Here is a 19,767-nt window from a genome sequence, read left to right on the forward strand (position 1 = left end):
CTTCAAGACATTTCAGCAAGTTTGATTAGTGGGTGATGTAGACTGGGTGAAATCTAATTTTACAAAAGTTCACTAGGGATTACATTCTCACTGAAGAACTAAGAATTGAAAAATATGCCATACCTTACTGTTCAGTCATTCTCACAAAAATGTTGTATCATTTAACAAGTGCTTACATAGACTTACTATGTCAGCATTGTTTTTAATGCTTTTACATTATGTTTTACTCATAAACCTCATGACAACTCTATGAAGTGAGTGCTTTTATTATCCCCATTTTCTAAAGAGTAATTTAAGCGTGATGCAGAAGACCCTACTGAATGATTCAGTGGGCCAAGTCCATAATGATGTTCTCTTTTCTCCAAGCGGGACAAGTTCAGCCCACCTCTACTTCATATAATACTAAACAAGGTCATATTGGAGATCTCCCTCCAGGCTTGAACTATCTCATATAATAAGCAGTGTGACCTATTAATTTATTTTACAAAAACATTTACTGATTCCTTGGTGCTTAGGGAATAAAGACTAAGACAATATTTGTGTACCTAGAGATAGCTTATAATATAGTGGCAAGATACATAAAAAGTAATTATATCTTTAGGCAAATTATATAACTATTAGAGATTCTGTGGCTGTCTATAGGAAGAAAAAATAATTATTGACTAGTGATTGAGTTTGCACAAAGTAACATTTGAACTGATCTTTAAAAAATGAGAAGCATTGTGATGGGTTTACAAGCAAGGGAGGACAAAAGGTCATTTGGCTGAGGTGAGGAAATAGCAAGAAAAAGTACTTAAGAAAAATTCTTGGGGTGTATTTTGACTATGTTGCTAAGAGGTTTTAGCTTTATTTGTACAGAGGAGGAGGTGAGGGTAAGTTGGAGTTACACATCAAAATTTGTAATGGAGCCCATAGAGAATATAGCAGCCCACATGACACTTTTGATTTAGAAGACATGAAGTAGGTTTTGGGCATCTGGATGTTTCAGAAGCTTCACAGTTGATTTTAATATGCTGTGGGATATTAATATGCTGTGGGATTGAGAAGTATTGGGTTAAGGAGGGAATGATCATGAAATGGAGTTTGCTGGTAGAGTATACACTTTAGAACATTTTATACTCTTTCTCAAACCTTGAAAGACTTCAGAATACTGCTGCAGTATTTTTCATTCCTTGATAACACAAAGATATAACTTGTGTTTTGCTTTATGTTTTGTAGGGCAAGTGGGACTTGGAGGAAAAGACAGTTAATAGGTTTCTTTTTACCATGGCACCTTAAAGAGCACTGAGAATCATATTGTGAAATGTTTGCATGTGTGTATCTCCTTTTGTAGAAACTTTCACTAGAAGTTTGAAAACGGATAATACCATTTTATTTATCCATCCCAGTTTACCCCAGCAAAATCAATTAGCATATAGTAGATGATAAATGGTTGTCTGTCAAATGAATACATAAATGTAAAGTCAAATAAGAGAATATAAAGTACAGTTCTGAATAAATCAGTCAATATAAATCTCTCAGTGTTCTCTCTGCTGGTGTTCAGAATTAACATAGAATAAATCATATATGACCCTATATTATGGTTCCTTTATTATGGTTCCTATACAATGGTTCTGTATGCAGGCAAAAGCAATACTACAAATAAGATTTTCAGTTCAGTATATAATACTGCAGTATGTTCACATTTTGAGCTAAGGTTAAAAGCAAAACCTGTCAAGTGATCCCTTATTACCCAAATAGTTAATAGTTTCTAAATATGATACTTTTCCTCAGTTAAAAATATTTTGGAAAACTGGACAATTGTAAGTTTAGGAACCCTAAACAAAAAATAAAATGATCTATTTAAGATAGATCTCTCCCTAACCTGTAATATCTTCATAAACACACAAAACATCAACCTTTTTAAGACTTTTTTTTCCTTTACCTTGGAACAGTGCTATAAGGTTTTTTTCCCATTATTTTGGTCTACTGCATATCTATTAAGGATGCAGTGTTTTTCATAATAGGCTTGTTGTTTTCTCTACCACCATCCAGTAAGGGCATGGCCAATTTGTCTTCTTTAACTTGAGTCTCTAAAGAGATATGGCACCTACCACCATTACCAGTCTTTGATGCACTTTGGTTACACTTTCAGACAATAATTCAATTTTTAAGATTCTTTACTACTGCAATTTGTGTTCTTTGTGAGAAGATGCTCTTAATATACCTTATTTTCATTTAAAATAGGCATCCTGCTGTGGAGGATCAGAGGAAGGAAGAAACTGAGAATAAGCAAGAAAAATCATCTGGTCAACTGGTAAGAGAAAGTTTAATTTTCATTAACTTTTAGTTAATTGATAATAACTAATTATATATACAAATGCAGTGATACATCTAGTCACTTTAATTACATGTTAAAATTTTTTGAGTGAGTCTACTTTCCTACCTTCATAAGTAAAATGGTCACAGTTAAATCTTGCTTTGATGATTGATACTTATCTCAAGGTTGTCATTCTAAATACCATTCCTCACCATAACTAAAAGTTAATTAAAAAATTGAATGGAATCATCCAGAAATAGCCCAACAATCAATTTTAAGAAATCCCTCATTTGTTTTTTGAAGGGAAAATTAAAGCAAAACAAAACCTATACACATATAAAGAAAACACACATACACACATACAGAATTTCATTTGGTAAGAAGTTTGAGTCATTTCTGAAGTTAAGTTTATTCTTTATTTTTATTATGTTTATGGTTAGAACTTCTAGGTCTAAATGAAAGGGAATAATTCTGAATTATACATAAAAGGCTTTTATTACCAGTGATATGCTTTTATGGTAGTTAAAACTAGTTGTATGAACATAATATGTTCATATATTTTGTGAAAGACTGGTGAAGAGATATTTGTTTGTTAGGTTCTCGTTAGTATAATTTTACCGTCTACATAGTTTTATATAATGATTGATGTCCACTTGTTAATAAGTGTATTAGTCTGTTCTCATACTGCTATAAAGAACTACCTGAGACTGGGTAATTTATGAAGAAAAGGGGTTTAATTGAATCACAGTTTGTTAGGCTGGACAGGAGGTAGCATGGCTGGGTAGTCCTCAAGAAACTTACAGTCATGGGAGAAGGCAAAGGGGAAGCAAGCATGCCTTCACATGGCGGCAGGAGAGAAACAGACCAAAGGGGAAGGTGCCACACACTTTTAAACAACCATATATTGTGGGAACTCTATCATGCGACAGCACCAGGGAGATGATGCTAAACTATTAGAAACCACCCCCATGATCCAGTCATCTCCTACCAGGTCCCTCCTCTACTACTAAGAATTACAATTCAACATGAGACTTGGGTAGGAACATGTTTGTGGGAACGTGGGTAGGAAAGTTTGCAGAGGTTATCCTGTAACTTAGGAGAGGAAAATATATAAACATAAAATAACCATGGTATTCACCTGCATGAGGTTATCACTGTAAAAAATGCTGCAGAGGAAGTACGCTATATGCACGTGTATGTAGGGTTGTACAGTTGAGCAAAGGCAAGAATCGGGACTAGATCCAGAAAAGACATTTCTAGATACAGAATCAGGAATACAAAAAGCAAGGAAGGTGGACACTTTGACCTGAATTTTGTTGAGATATTTAATCAATTTTGCCAAGATGGATTAAGCATCAAATATTTTGACAACTAACTTAAATTAAAAATGTGGACCACGCATGGTGGCTCATGCCTGTAATCCCAGCACTTTGGGAGGCTAATGTGGGCGGATTTATTGCATAAGCTCAAGAGTTTGAGACCAGCCTTAATAATATGGCAAAACATTGTCTCTGCTAAAGATACCAAAGTTAGCCAGGTATGATGGTGCATGCCTGTATTTCCAGCTACTTGAGGAGCTAAGGTGGGAGGATCACTTGTGCTTGGGAGGTCAAGGCTGCAGTGAGCTGTGTTCGTACCACTGTACTCCAGCCTAGGTGACAAAGCAAGACCCTGTAGGCATGACACTTATAATATTTCCTGTTGAAAAATTTTTATTCATACTATAATCTTACCTTTGTATAAATTTGTTAATTAGTATCAGATGATTCTACAGGTACTTTTGACTAGAATTGACCTTTAGTTGGAATTATATGCACGACTGATATTGGTCATTCTTTATAAGGGGTTTTTCTAGTTACTTGGTAGAATTTTTTTTTTAACTTTTTGAAAAATTTCAAACCTGTAGAAAAGTTGCAAGAATAATAAAATGAATAGTAGTACAGTGGATATCCTTCATAGAGAGTTAGTAAACTGTCAACAGTTTTCTACATACATAATCTTAAGAAATGCTATGAAATCTAAAGTATATATATTGAATATAGATAGGGATGGAGGAATCTTAATTTAGCACTCAAACCCATTTTTTACAACAATAACCTCATACAGGTGAATACCGAATACCATGGTTATTTTATGTTTATATATTTTCCCCTCTAAGTTACTGGATAATCTCTGCAAACTCTTTTCCTTGTGGCAATTAACTAGGGAAAAGAAAGGCAAAACACCATCACTGAGATTAGGCAGATAGTCCTGCAGTGGACTTTATTGGTTTGTAGTTACTTTCCTGTGTGGCTCCAGGTCTGTTAGAGAACTGAAAGTGAGTTAGCCCATACAAGGGCATTTTCAGCATCTCAAGCTCTATGGGGCGTCTGCAATAAGAAGTTCTTATTTTCGGAGATCAACACCAATATGATTTATATTCCTAGAGTTTCCACAGAGTGTAAGAACTCTGGTTTCTTGTTAAGGTTTGAAGGAAGGCCATCATCCATCTGTTCTAGGCCATTTATCCATCTCTGTTGTCCACTAGTTCTTCACAACTAATGTTAATAGATATTCCAGCAGGACTTGATTGTGTAGTTATCAATTAACAATTACTAATGCCTTATTCTGTAAGAATAAATTCCTGAAGATTATTACTATTTACACAGCTCTGACTAAATTGAGATGTTGAGTCATTCTACTTTACTACTTTGTTTACAGTTTAAACTGTTACAGCTATTCATTTTCAAATTGCTGTGTGTGAAGTATCAGTCATATAATGTAAAAAGCACATTTACATATATTTTCATGTTACAGAGAATAATATATGTAATATTTTAAGTTCCTAGAAAACAAAGAACATATATTATTCTTCTTTAGATGTTTTTGTAGTTCTGTCATAGAAGCTAGGAGAACAAGGGAAAATGAGCTTTGTTCCTTTTTTAATGCTTTGGCTGATTTTAGAATTAGAGTGAATGAGAATATGCATAATTGTGTAAATTTTAATCAATAATGTCTTCTAGGACAAACAGGAAAAGGACATAGCTACTGATCTTGTTCCTGTTAACCTACTATTAGAAGTGAAGAAGTTATTAAATGCAGTTAATACTCTACCAAAAGGTGTGGTTCCTCAAATTAAGAAGTTCTTACAAGAAGATTTTTCCTTCCAAACTATGCAGGTAACATCGTAAGTTGTTATTTGGGACAGAAGTGCAGCTGTCTGTATATGACTTTTTTAATTGAAATTATTTTTAAACCACAGTGTAGCCAAGGTCTTGAAAAAAATCTCTATCTTACTTCTTGTAAAGGACTTTGTTGTCAACCTTGACTATAGACTTTTAAAAAATTGAACAAATAGAGTCATTTGGTGCTAGCCTTTTAAAAATAATGGTAGGAATGTGGGTTGGTAGCTTGGAAACTGTTGACTACAAGGTCTGTTGTTTATTCCAGTCCTACTATTAACCTGTAACATGCCACTCTGGGACAGGACTGCTTTTGATCTCCTAACTCATAAAATGTTAACACATTTGGCCAGACACAGTGGCTCACGTCTCTAATCCCAGCACTTTGGGAGACCGAGGTGGGTGGATCACTGAGGTCAGGAGTTTGAGACCAGCCTGGCCAACATGGTGAAACTTGTTCTCTACTAAAAATGCAAAAATCAGCCGGGCATGGTGGCACATGCATGTGGTCCCAGCTACTTGGGAGGCTGAAGCAGGAGAATCGCTTGAACTCAGGAAGTGGAGGTACAGTGAGCCGAGATCATGCCATTGCACTCCTGCCTGAGAGACAGAGCAAGACTCTGTCTCAAAAAAAAAAAAAAAAAAGTTAACACATTTGTAAACAATGCATTTTTAAAAAATCATATGGAAAGTTTTGGAATTATTTGTATAATAAATATTCTGGAAGCTATATTGTAGATTTCCATCTTGAAAGTCTTTTTTCTGTATAATTTGTGGTAACTTTCAATATAAGAAGGATACCATTTCTTAAATTAATGGAGTTTTCTGAAGTTAAAGAAAATTATATACTCTTTTCTTTGTGGCAATTAACTAGGGAAGAGAAGGATAAAGCACCGTAGTTGTCTTGAGAAGGCTACATTTGTCTTTCTATGAAGGAATATATGGTTATTTCTATGAAACACATTAATACTATTATGATTAAAAATTCAAACAAACTGAAGCTATTCATAAGACTTTATGCACAATTATTATCTTAACCGAGATAATTTACCATAGTATAAGTGAATTCTGGCTAGAAATTGATAGAATAATGTCACCATTTCCCTCTTATCTTTTGGAAATCACTTACAAACAGTAAGATGGAAATCAGTAGCCTTCAGATATGCAAAAAATAGCAACTAGAAGGTAAAAATAGAAGAATAGTACAGTCATCTTTTGGTATCTGTGGGAGGTTAGTTCCAGGACACCCCCAGTACAAAAATCCAAGGATGCCCAAGTCTCTTATATAAAATGACATAGTATTTGCATACAGCCTGTACACATTCTCCCGTATACATTACATCATCTCTAGATTACATCTAGGTATTGCATACCTAATACAGTGTAAATGCTATGTAAATAGTTGTTATACTGTATTGTCTTTTCAATTTTTTTAAATTATTGTATTCTTGCTATTTATTTATCAAATATTTTCAGTCCATGGTGGGTTGAATGCATGGAAGCAAAACCTGTGGATATGGAGGGTGAACTGTACTTATTTATAATGATAACAAAAGTAAAATACTTAAGAAATGTACAAGATAAACTAGTATTTCTTTAAGCTTGTTCTAAACCACTTACATGAGAATATCTGACCCCTGTACCAGTCCTAAAGAATCAAAATCTCTGGAGATAGATCTTCGAATTTGCATTTTAGTAAGTACTCAAGCACTGATTGTACTCACATTAAATTTAGAAATCAATACTCCATATTAAAACAATAAGTAAAACTCTCTAAAACTCTATTAAGGGTAAGAAATGAGGACCTGAATGGAATAGTACATGTAGGAAGACACAGTATGTTAAAGCTGTCAATTTTCTATAAATTAAAATCCATAAATATTGCAGGATTCCACTAAAATAATAGGATTTTTTTGGTTAGTGTCACTAAATGCTAAGTCTAAAGTTCACATGAGAAATAAGAGGAAAAATAGCCAAGAAAATTAAGAAAAGTGTAAAGGAACAGGGCTGGGAATTTGCCCATTTAAAACATTAAAAGTTATTATGAAGCTCTAATAACTAAAAGATTGTGTTACTTGTTCTTTATACCTCAGACATACCTAGAAAATAGAAGATAAGTTCCAGAAGTAGGATCAAGTATGTACAGAACCTTTATGAATGATAAGATGATAAAAATAGACAATACTAAAGGAAAAAGACAAGTCAGTCTCAGTGGGATATTTTAACGTACTTCTCTTAATAACTGATATAACATGGACACAAAATTAGTAGACCTATAGCAGACTTGCTCTAATTGAGACATACATGTATAAACATTGCACCAGATAGTGGCAGAGTATGCATTCTTTTTAAGTGCACACAGAACATTTACAAAAATTGACCGTATACTAGGTCACAAAGCAAGCCCCATCAGATTTCAAAGTATCAAAACATACAGAGTATGTTCTCTAACTACTGTTCAGTTATTCTAGAAATCAATAAAAGAGATAATCTAGAAAACTGGATATTCATAAGGTAATATCCAATTGGTCAAAGGTAACCAATTGGTCAAAGAAGAAATCACAATAGAAGTTAAATACATTTTTGAACTGAATAAAAATATATATCAAATCCTGTGTTATTAGATAAAGCTGAGCTTCAAGGAGAATTTGTAGCTTGAGATGTAAATATTAGAAAAAGCAAGATTGAATATCAGTTATCTAAGCATGACATTCAAGAAGTTAATGGAAGAACAGCAAATTAAAAGCACTTGAAAAGGAAGTAATAAGGATAGTTAAAACGAATGAAATCTATTTAAAGCATAAAATAGAAAGGATCAATAAATCCCAAACTTGCTTTTATGGAAAGACCAATAAAATTGACAAATGCATAATAAGTATGTCCAAAAAAGAAAGCAAAAATATCCAAAATCATGAATGAACATGAAAACATAAATACAAATACTGTAGTCATTGAAGATAATAGAGATAATTCTACTACTTGGAGTAGCTACCTGGTTTGTCTCATAGCAACCTTCCTCTGTGAAGAACTGGGAAAACTGGACAAATTTTTTTCTAGTAATTCTTATTTTTGCTTTTCTAGTAAATTATTTAATTCAACCTGGGATAGAGATGATTCCAACCTTTACTTAGTTCTTTGAGGAAGGGTCAGTTTCTCTATCTTTTGTAGCAGATTCTGTCAGTGCCCTTCCCATACCAATTGGACCCTACCTGTATTTTTAGTATGCTCTGGACAGTTCTAGTTTTCCATATCTATATCTGTATGCCTCAGGGCCTTTTTTTCTAGAACAGGAGAAAGCTACTTCTCCTGTTTAGAAGACCCAAGGAATTAATATTCCCCCATCACGACAGAAAGCACTCAATCAGTAGGTCTTGGGAGTTATCATATAAATATCCCAGTTGCATCTTCCCTTGAGTTGGTTAATACTGAGGTTTTTATTTTTGAGTTTTCTAAAATTTCCTAGTTGTAATAACTGCAGTGGCCCACCATGGGTAACTAGCATAATAACACATCTTTTAATTAAAACCTACTTTTCTTCACTTTATTACTTCTCTACTTTCCTACCATTGTCTCTGTACCTCCCAAATAAACTATTTCCATTGAAATCCTTGAGTTACGGTCTGCTTCCGTTGGAACCAAAACAGGGCCTCAATCAAAAGAATGGGCTGTTTACCGGGGCTGCTCCTCCTTATAGACCATGTGCTCCAATATTCCACCAAGCCTTGCAAATCTGCTAAAGGCTGTGCCACAACTGAATATGGCAGTTACTTTAATGAGAAAAGTAGCTTAAAAGTCAGGTCTCCAGAGATTGCCTTTCAGAGGTTTTTATTTTCATTGTCCTAGTAGTTTTCCATTGCTTTCAGATAATTAGTTTTTATATGCTGTCTGGGTGTTTTAGTTATTTTCATTGGGGAGACTGATCTGAAACCACCTAGGCTGTTTGACAGAGGTGGAACTTCAGTATTATGTTTTATATTTCTATTCAAATTCAAGAGATATTGTTTGAGCTTGGAATGTAGGTGAAATTCTTGGCTAGAAATGTAAATTTGGAAACTGTCAAGGTGTAGACACTATTTAAAATTGTGATAGAGGGTTACTTTACCTAGAAAACATGTATTGATAGAGAAGAGGCGCATTAAATTGATTGTTAGGGAGACTGAAATAAAGTATCTAGTCAGCTAGGAAAAAAAACAGGAAAATATTATATATGGAAACCAAGTTATGGAAGTGTAGATTAAATTTTCCTTGCAGATTATACATTATTAAACAGATTACATAATTTAAACCAAGCACTTGTGGGTAGAAAACATTGGGGAATGGACACAAAGACATAGTCCTGCCTTCCATTTCAACCATGTAAATAAACTATAGTACATAATAAAGCTTGCATTAGCTCAGTTGCAATCAGATTGTAGCATAAAATGGTTTACCCTTGTATTGGTATTAATGCCAGCATTCCTGTTTACCACAGGTTCAGGGCTGGAAGATTTTAGCTATGTCACACAATAGAAGGTATGAGAGTGAAGTGGGATTACCCCTTTCCTCTGAAGTAGGTGTGAATGTTGCCAACCCCTTGGCAGGTATAGGAATACCTTTTCAAAAAAATGTTTTAAAGAGGCTGGGCGCAGTGGCTCACGCCTGTAATCCCAGCGCTTTGGGAGGCCGAGGCAGGCAGATCACGAGGTCAGGAGACCAAGACCATCCTGGCTAAAATGGTGAAACCTCGTCTCTACTAAAAATACAAAAAATTAGCCGGTCGTGGTGGTGGCCGCCCGTAGTCCCAGCTCCTCAGGAGGCTGAGGCAGGAGAATGGTGTGAATGCGGGAGGCAGAGTTTGCAGTGAGCTGAGATTGTGCCAGTGCACTCCAGCCTGGGCGACAGAGCGAGACTCCGTCTCAAAAATAAATAAATAAATACATAAATACATAAATAAAATTTAAAATTGTTTTAAGGAAATAGTTACAAATGACATTCATCAGACTGCTTAAAAACAAACATGAGAACATTGTATCTGGTTGGTATGGATTTCTTTTTTTTTTTTTAAACCATCTTCATCTCTATTTTTAAAATTTTCTCCAATGAGCATGAATTATTTGTATCATGTAAACATATGTAGATGTTTGTTCAGACTTATAGACATTTTTAACTGAATAATTTTCCACAGAGAGAAGTTGCAGCTAACAGCCAGAATGGTGAGGAAATTGTTCCTGCTTTGACTTTACGTTTCTTGATTATGCAACTAGAAGCAGCACTTAGGAAAATTCAAGCTGCCAATTATACTGTAAGTGTTTTCTTTTTGAAAATTTGATATAATGGACTTGATCAACGTTTCTCAGTGAGAAAACAGCCAATGCATGCTTATTTTAAGGTGTGGGCCAATTTTTAATTTTCTCTTTTACCTCTAGAAAAGGGTATGTATAAATTGATTCCTTTCTGTGTCTTGTACTTTCTTATATGACTTTTGGATAACTTATATGTACTTTCTTATGTGACTGGTTCTGTAATAAGCCTATTCTAGTCTCCTTCCCTACCACAAAGTTGTTCATCTTAAGAGAAACTTGAACTAATAGAAATGGGCTTTCCCAATTAGAAATGGAGAATCATAAAGTTAAAAAAACAAGCCAAGTATAGAAGGACAAATACTGCATGATGTCATTTGAATGTGGAATCTAGGCGTTGAACTCACCGAAGCAGATAGTACAATGGTGGCTAGGAGTAAGGGGTCAGAAGTACAGATTGAAGAGATGTTGGTCAAAAGATACAAAATTTCAGTTAGATGTGAAGAATAAGTTCAAGAGATCTGTTGTACAACATAGTGACTATAGTTAATAACTATAATGTATTATAATCCTGAAAATTGCTTAGAGTAGATTTTAAGTATTTTCACCACAAAAATGGTAAATTTGTGAGGTTATACATATGTTAATTAACTTGAGTTAGTCATTTCACAATGTGCACATATTTTATAATGTCATGTGTATGATAAATATATACAATTTTATTTATCAATTTAAAAAGAAAAAAAATTCTGTCTTTTTTAACCATAATCAGTTTCTCTTTCTTCTGAGATTTCTATATTTGTAGTAGTTGGAATTTCTATTAGAGGTAAAATTAACAAAATGTATTTATGTGTTTGAGATCAAATGATACTTTAGAAATAAATAGGGTTATCTTCAAAACAGGACTACCCAGACACCAAAAAAAGGAGCCTAAGACATTAACTCCCATATTATAATGATGTACAAAGAAATGGAAAAATAATTCTTATTTAGGACTCTGGAGATTAGGGTTCTTACAGGGTGAGTTACACCATTCAGAAGGAGATTCTAGTTGGGCTCCAATGAGGAAACAAAGAAAATGGGGGGTTTGCATTTTGTAATCCTGAACTTTGGGGATATGGCAGACCTGCTGTTTCTCCCACTGACCAGATTGCCAGTCAGTGAAACAAATCAATGTGAAATCAACCTTAACAGGTACCCATTGCTTAGCCTTCTTTACTTAGACATTACTTCAAAGATGAGTCTTAGACTAGGAAATGGAAGAGTTTCTCCTTCGTAGCTCTTGGTAGTACTTGTGAGCAGAAGTGGCATTGTCATGATCAAAGCAGTCCATTGCTGTATCTAAATTATCTGTCCTTCAAGGCCACCAAAAAGGGATAAGACAACCTTGTAGGAGGTAAGAGTGGATTATGTATTATGGGGGTGCAGTTGCCAATTGCATCTCTATATTAATTTTGTTCTAGTTCTTGGAATAATCTTTGCTAATGGGGAGAAGGTAGGAGAAAAGGACAGGGGCTTTAGGTTAAAAATGTACAATTTGCATCTATAAATTCCAGATATTTTCCTCCTCTAATTATAGCATTACCACAATTCTGTATCTTATCTTGTTCTTAGAAATGTTTTATTCAGAATTATATTAGCCAGTCTCTGTTGTGTTATTCATGAAGCTGTTTTCTTTTAATTACAAAATAATCGCTCACATTTATTTAGTGTTTGCTGTACGACAGCCGCTGTTCTAAGCGCTTTGTAAAAATTAGCCCTTTTACTGTTCGTGAGTACCCCATCTTAGGGCACAGAGGTTAAATAACTTGCTAACTTGACCAGGTAGTAAGTAGTGGAGTCAGGATGCAGTCCTTGGCTCTAGATTCTGTGGTCTGAACTACAACATTTTACTGCCTCTTCAAGGATGGGGATTTTAAGGTGGGAACCACTTAGATGTTATGGGGAGTTTATATTAATAGACTCACTTAGTCCATCAAGAACAAACACACATGTCTATCTCCACTGAGATCAGTTTGAAGCCAAATTTCTAATCCCAGTCAGTTGTCTCCTCATCGAATACTGTTGATCATTAGAAGCATGCAAGGTGAGAGTATACAGTTAGATCAGTATAAACAGAAAGCTTATGGGCCAGGCGCGGTGGCTCATGCCTGTAATCCCAGCACTTTGGGAGGCCGAGGCGGGCGGATCATGAGGTCAGGAGTTTGAGACTGGCCTGACCAACGTGGTGAAACCCCGTCTCTACTAAAAATACAAAAATTAGCCAGGCGTGGTAGCATGTGCCTGTAATCCCATCTGCTCAGGAGGCTGAGGCAGGAGAATTGCTTGAACCCAGAAGGCAGAAGTTACAGAGAGCCAAGATTGCACCACTGCTCTCCAGCCTAGGTGACAGAGTGAGACTCCATCTCAAAAAACAAACAAACAAACAAACAAAACAGAAAGCTTATATCCTGTGGATATTTATGATTCTATGTACTTAGAAAAATCTTGTTTATGGTATGTGGAAATCTTGATGAAAAAGGGTAATGTGACAAAAGATAGGGTTATAATCTTCAGTCAATATAGAGCTTAAGAGCAGAGGAGTCCAGGGTTCTCCAGAGAAACCAGACTGGTTTTTGCTGTGTGTGTGTGTGTGTGTGTGTGTGTGTGTGTCTTTGTGTCTATGTGTCTGTGTGTGTGTTCTGTTTTATATATATAAAACATACACACAAATACTTATATACACATATACATATACATGATTATAAGGAATATATATGTGATTTATTATGAGGAATTGGCTCATGTGATTATAGAGGCTCAGCAAGTCCCATGATCTGCTTCTGTAATCTAGAGACCCAGGAACGCTTGTGGTATAACTCATCCCAGTTCTGAAGGCAGAGAACTAGGTATAAATCCAAGGATGAAGGCAGAAGTTGAGATGAGATGTCCCAGCTCCAGCAAGTAGGCAGGGAGCAAAAAGGGATGAATTCTTCCTTCCTCTACTTCTTGTTCTATGCAGGCCTTAATGGATTGGATGGTGTCCACCTACATTGGAGAGGGCAACCAGTTATACCCAGTCTACCATTTCAAAGGCAGTTTTCATCTGGAAACACCCTCAGAGACACACCCAGAAACAATATTTAATCTGGGCATCCTGTGGCCAGTCAAGTTGACACATGAACTTAACCATCACAAATACAACAGACAGAGAGGTCTTGGTGTACCCCTCACACAGTTTCCCTCAATAGTTACATAATTACATTACTCCAGAACATATTTTTAAAAAACCAGGAAATTGATGTTGGTTCATGGGGCTTTGTGTCTGGAGTCTCCAAGACCACCCTCATATTCAGAGATTTGCTAGAAGGACTGGACTCAGCATATGGTTATACTAATATCTAAGATTTATTACGGTGATGTGATAAGGATATATAGTAGATCATATGGGGAAAAGACACAGGTGAAGTCTGAGGAAAGCCATCTACAGGTTCCTCCATATTTTCTCCCTTCAATGAGAAGCCACACAGCATATACGGCCACCTCCAGCAATGCAAATATGGCAACATCCACAATGTTTCTGCCCAGGGAAGCCCATAGGAAACTCAGTGATCAATATTTTTATTGGGCATTGGTCATCTAGGTACCTGCTGCCTGGCATGTATCAAAATTCCAGACTTCCAGAAGAAACTCCCAGGTGCTCAGCATAAATCACATTGTTTGCACAAATAGTCTAGACGTAGCAAGGCACCTTTATCAGTTAGGGAACAAAGTTCCCAGACATCAGCAAAGGTCAACTTTGCAAGCAGGCCTTAATAAGGATAACAGCCTCAGGCCAGCTCTGTTAGCTTTTTAATGCCCAGACTTGTATAGTTCTGTGCCATGTTATCAAATGTGTACATTTGTGTAACTACTACTGCAATCAAGATAAAAGAACTATTCCACCACCACAAAAATCTCTCTTATGACTTTTATGGTCACACCCACCTCTCTCCCTCTACAATTCACTGATCCCTAATCTATCTCATCTCAGTAATTTTGCATAGACCATTTTTTGTGAAGGAAATATCCACATGGTTTGATTTTTCAATGAAGAAGTGATAAGCTTTATGTCCATACTATTTTGCAGAATTCATGTGGGAGAGTAAAGAATTTTGATTTAAAAGATCATTGTTTTCTTGTTTTGTTTTGTTTTTGTTTTGAGATGGAGTCTCACTCTGTCACCCAGGCTGGAATGCAGTGGCACGATCTCAGCTCACTGCAGCCTTCACCTCCTGGGTTCAAGTGATTCTCCTGCCTCAGCCTCCCGAGTAGCTGGGACTACAGCACTTACCACCACACCTGGCTAATTTTTTGTATTTTTAGTAGAGACAGGGTTTCACCGTGTTGGCCAGGATGGTCTCGATGTCCTGACCTTGTAATCTGCCCGCCTCAGCCTCACAAAGTGCTGGGATTACAGGCATGATCCACCGCGCCTGGCCAGATCATTGTATTTTTAAAGGTGGATGGTAGATACTTCAGTGTTCATTATATTATTATTTAATGTGCTCTTGATACCTAAAATATTACATATTAAAAGAGAGAGTGAATGAGAGTTTTTGAAAGGTTTAATGTAACAAATTTTTATACTTTTTTTTTTTTTACCAGTTTTTTAAAATTTTTATTTTTAATTTTTGTGGGTACATAGGTGTACATTTTATGGGGTACGTGACATACTTTGATGCAGGCATACAATATGTAATAATCACATCAGGGTAAATGGGCTATCCATCACCTCAAGCATTTATCCTTTGTGTTACAACAATCCATTTATACTCTTTTTCTTATTTTAAAATGTACAACGAATTATTGTTGACTGTATAATCATTTCAATTGATGCTGAAAAAGTAGGGTTGGTATTTTTGTAGAGATAGTATCTCACTTAGGTTAAAATGGCTTATGTACAAAATATAGGCAATAAATGCTGGTGAGGATGTAGAGAAGAGAGAACCCTCTTACACTGTTGGTGGGAATGTAAATTAGTAAAACCATTATGGCAAGCAGTTCGGAGGTTCCTCAAAAAACTAAAAATACACCTACCATAGGATCCAGCAATCCCACTGCTGGGATATACCCAAAGGAAAGAAAATCAGTGTATCAAAGAAGTATTTGCATTCTCATGTTTATTGCAGCACTGTTCACAGTAGCCAAGATTTGAAAGCAACATAAGTGTCCATCCAGATGAATAAATAACAAAAATATGGTACGTATACACAGGGGAGTACTATTCAGCCATAAAAAAGAACAAGATGCCCCCCAGCACTTTGAGAGACTGAGGTGGGAGAAGCACTTGAACCTGGGAGTTTAAGACCAACCTGGGCAATGTATTGTGTGAGACCCCATCTCTACAAAAAAAAAAAAAAAAATTAAAAGAATGAGATCCTGTCACTTGAAACAACATGGATGGAACTGGAAGTCATTGTGTGAAGTGAAATAAACCAGATGGAGAAAGACAAACTTTGCATGTTCTCACTCATTTGTGGGAGCTAAAAATGAAAACAAGTGAACTCATAAAAATAGGAGAAGAAAAATAGACAGTAGAATGATGGTTACCAGACACTGGGAAGGGTAGGAGGGGGTTGGAGAGACTGTGGTGAATTATTTAGCATGTCAGTTGCTTTTATAAGCTCCAGAATTTCTAGTTGATTTTTTAAAATTATTTTCAATCTCTTTGTTAAATTTATCTGATAGGATTCTGAATTCCTTCTCTCTGTTATCTTGAATTTCATTGAACTTCCTCAAAACAGCTGTTTTGAATTCTGTGTCTGAAAGGTCACATGCTTGTCTCTCTGGTATTGGCAACTGTTGCCTTTTTTAGTTTGGTAGAGTCATGTTTTCCTGGATGGTCTTTATGCTAATGGATGTCCATCGATGTCTGGGCATTGGAGAGTTAGGTATTCATTATAGTCTTCGCTGTACAGCCTTGTTTTGTACCTGTCCTTCTTGGGAAGTCTTTCCAGGTATGCAAAGGGACTTGTGTATTGTGATCTAAGTCTTTGGTCACTGCTGCCATATCTACATTAGGGGACACTCTAAGCCCAGTAACCCTGTGGCTCTTGCAGATTCGCAGAGGTACCATCTTGGTAGTCTTGGGTAAGATCTGGAAGAACTCCTTGGATTACTAGGCAGAGACTCTCCTTCTCTTCTCTTCCTTTACCCCAAACAAACAGCACTCTCTCTGTGCTGAACTGCCTGGAGCTGGGGGAGGGGTGACACAAGCATTCTTGTGGCCACAACCACTGAGACTCCAAAACCAGCACAGTACTGGTTCTTGCTCAAACCCTGTGGTGACCACTGCCTTGCTACCACCTATATTGAGTCTCTTCTTTCTGAGCAGTGCGTTTCTCTCTGGCCCAAGGCAAGTGCACAAGTGTTAGACAGGACTCAAAGTCTGGAAGTGGGAACCCCAGAAGCCCACTTGGTGCTCTTCCCTACTGTGGCTGAGCTGATACCCAAGCTGCAAGACAAAGTCCCCTTTACTTTTCCCTCTGCTTTTCTCCAGCGGAAAGGCGTCTCTCACCATAGCCACCACAGCTGGGAATGTGTTGGGTCACACCTGAAGCCAGCATAGCTCTGAGTCTCACCCAAGGCCCATGGCGTGTACTGCTACTGCTGCTGATTATTCAGGGCCTAAGGGCTCTTTAGTCAGCGGGTAATGAACCCTGCCAGGATTGGGTTCTTACCTTCAAGGCAGTGGATTCTTTTCTGCCCCAGGGTATGTCTAGAAATATTGTCTTGGAGCTAGAGCCTCACGATTCTACTGTGGCTGAACCAATATTCAAGTGGCAAGGCAGAATCATCTTATACTGTTCTCTCTCCTCTGCTCAAGCAGAGGGAAAGTGTCTCTCCCAGACATGTGGGTTGTTTTCCCTTGAGTTAGAGGGGTGACATAAGCACTCCCTTGCCTACCCCATCTGGTATCTTACTAGGTTGCGTACACCACAAATCCACTGGCTCCAAGCCCAGCACAGCACCAGGACATGGCCAGGAACTGCAGTCCTTGTGGCCTAGACTGCCTTTTATTTAGGACCCCAGAGCACTTTGGCCCACACTGCCAAGGCTTGCTGGAACTCAGGCTCTGACTGCTGGGATGGGCGATTTGCCTATGGCTAACACTTGTCTGAATGCTACCTCCATGATCGCTGACTGAGTTCTGCTCAGTGTGGCTTTCTGATGTGACAGGGCAGCACTGAGTTCCAATGCAAAGTCCCACAGTCACCGTGCTTTCCTTCCCCCAAGCGCAGATTCTCTTTCCCTGCCACATAGCTGTAGTCAGGGGATGGAGGAAGGGATGGTGTAGGCAGCTTAAGACTGTCTTTCCTACCCTCTTCAGTGCCTCTTCCCTTAATATGATGTTCAAACCAGGTAATGTGATCACTCACCTGATTTTTTTTTTCTACGAAGGGGCTTTTCTGTGGGGTAGTTGTTCAGTGTGGTGTTCCTGTGTTGGGGACGATTGTTGGAGCTTCTATTTGGCCATCTTTGTTCCATATCCTTTCCTTTGATTAAATTTTAATGTTTTATTTTGAGATTATTGACTATCCTGTTTCTTCTTCCTGGGTCAAATTATCAAATATATCTAAAATATAGTTATTATTAGATGACTGATAATGTTATGATAATTTTTACTTGTTTTAATAATTGTTAATTAAGCTTAGGATATTTAATTAAGCTTGTTGTACTGAAAAGCAGCTTAGTCTGAATAACGAATTAACATACTTTTTTTTCTTTTTAGGCACACCAGATTAATATTGGTTATTATTTGACATTACTGTTTTTGTATGGAGTAGCACTCACTGAAAGAGGAAAGAAAGAGGTAACATGTTATTTGCCCTTTATAAATCTTTTTACATCTTAGAATAATCAGGCCAAAGATTATAATATGAAACTAAAAATATTAAAAAAGGAATTAGCTTATAACTTCATTTCTTTTATTTATCTTTTAAATGCTTACCATTCATGTAAAATAAAAAATTATTTAGCTTCTTTCACTTGCATAATACACTTTAATCCATTTTCTAGTATAGCTTAATCCCTCTGGTTTTAATCTTATCCCTTTTGTAAAATATGAATTTTACCTCAAGTTCTTTGTCAAACTTAAGTGCAAATAAGTACAAATCTGAGAATTAACTAGATAATTTCTAAGGGTTCTGTTGAATTTAACATTTCTTTTTCTGATTTTTAATGATTTCTCATATTTTCTTCATAGCTTTGATATTTCTCTTATTTTTTCTTCCCAAATCTGCATTTTTGACTTCAGAAATTAACTATATAAATATGACTTGTTAATTAGGTAAAGTAGAATTGATAAGCAGTCAAACTGAAAACATTTCTATTTTAAATAATTGCATGTAGTGCTGATTATTTAGCGTGAAGTACTAGAGAATATTTTAAAAGTAAGGCCATGCAGCATTTTTCCAGCTTTTTTTTTCTAGAGAGACTGAGGCCATTATGCCTCAGTTTTACTGAAGCATCTATTATAATAGATCCCGATATTTACTTCCAGACCTATATTGTTTATGATTAAGGTGGTGATTCCCCAAAAGATTCTATATCTATGGGCAAGAAGTCACTTACTTTCTATTTGAAATACTGTGAAGAATTGTGCTCCCATTAGGAAGAATGATAAAGAATTGTGCTCTAACAGATATCAGAAAAGCCCTTATTTTGGCCAGTAGTACTTGCCAGTTATGTATGTGTATGTATGTTTTTAAAAGATGGGGTCTCACTATGTTGCCCAAGCTGGACTTAACTCCTGGGCTCAAGCAGTCCTCCTGCTTCAGCCTCATAAGGAGTTGGCACTATCGGTGTGCACCACAATGCCTAATTGCCAGTTTGAGATACACAAATTGTTGTTACCATCTTAATATTCACTTTGAAATATTGGTTAAAGAAGGTCTTAAGTTTATTTATAAATAAATATTTTAAACACTGACTACATGATCTTTGTAGTCACATACAGAGATGCCAGGATTCAGAATGTGAATAAATGACCAGATGGTTGGATTAT

The 19,767-nt window shown here is 36.4% G+C and overlaps 1 protein-coding gene across 2 annotated transcripts in view; it reads left to right on the forward strand.

Moving 5' to 3' along the window:
• Positions 1-19,767, forward strand: part of DZIP3 (DAZ interacting zinc finger protein 3) — a 97,110-nt gene that overhangs the window by 16,885 nt on the left and 60,458 nt on the right. For both annotated transcript variants that reach the window (XM_025375905.1, XM_025375906.1), the window contains 4 exons: positions 2,227-2,296; positions 5,302-5,457; positions 10,625-10,741; positions 18,493-18,573. In XM_025375905.1, coding sequence (XP_025231690.1) covers positions 2,227-2,296; positions 5,302-5,457; positions 10,625-10,741; positions 18,493-18,573 — 424 coding nt within the window. The remainder of the gene's footprint in view (positions 1-2,226; positions 2,297-5,301; positions 5,458-10,624; positions 10,742-18,492; positions 18,574-19,767) is intronic.

This window comes from Theropithecus gelada, chromosome 2 (assembly GCF_003255815.1).
Source record: "Theropithecus gelada isolate Dixy chromosome 2, Tgel_1.0, whole genome shotgun sequence".
Classification (NCBI taxonomy): domain Eukaryota; kingdom Metazoa; phylum Chordata; class Mammalia; order Primates; family Cercopithecidae; genus Theropithecus; species Theropithecus gelada.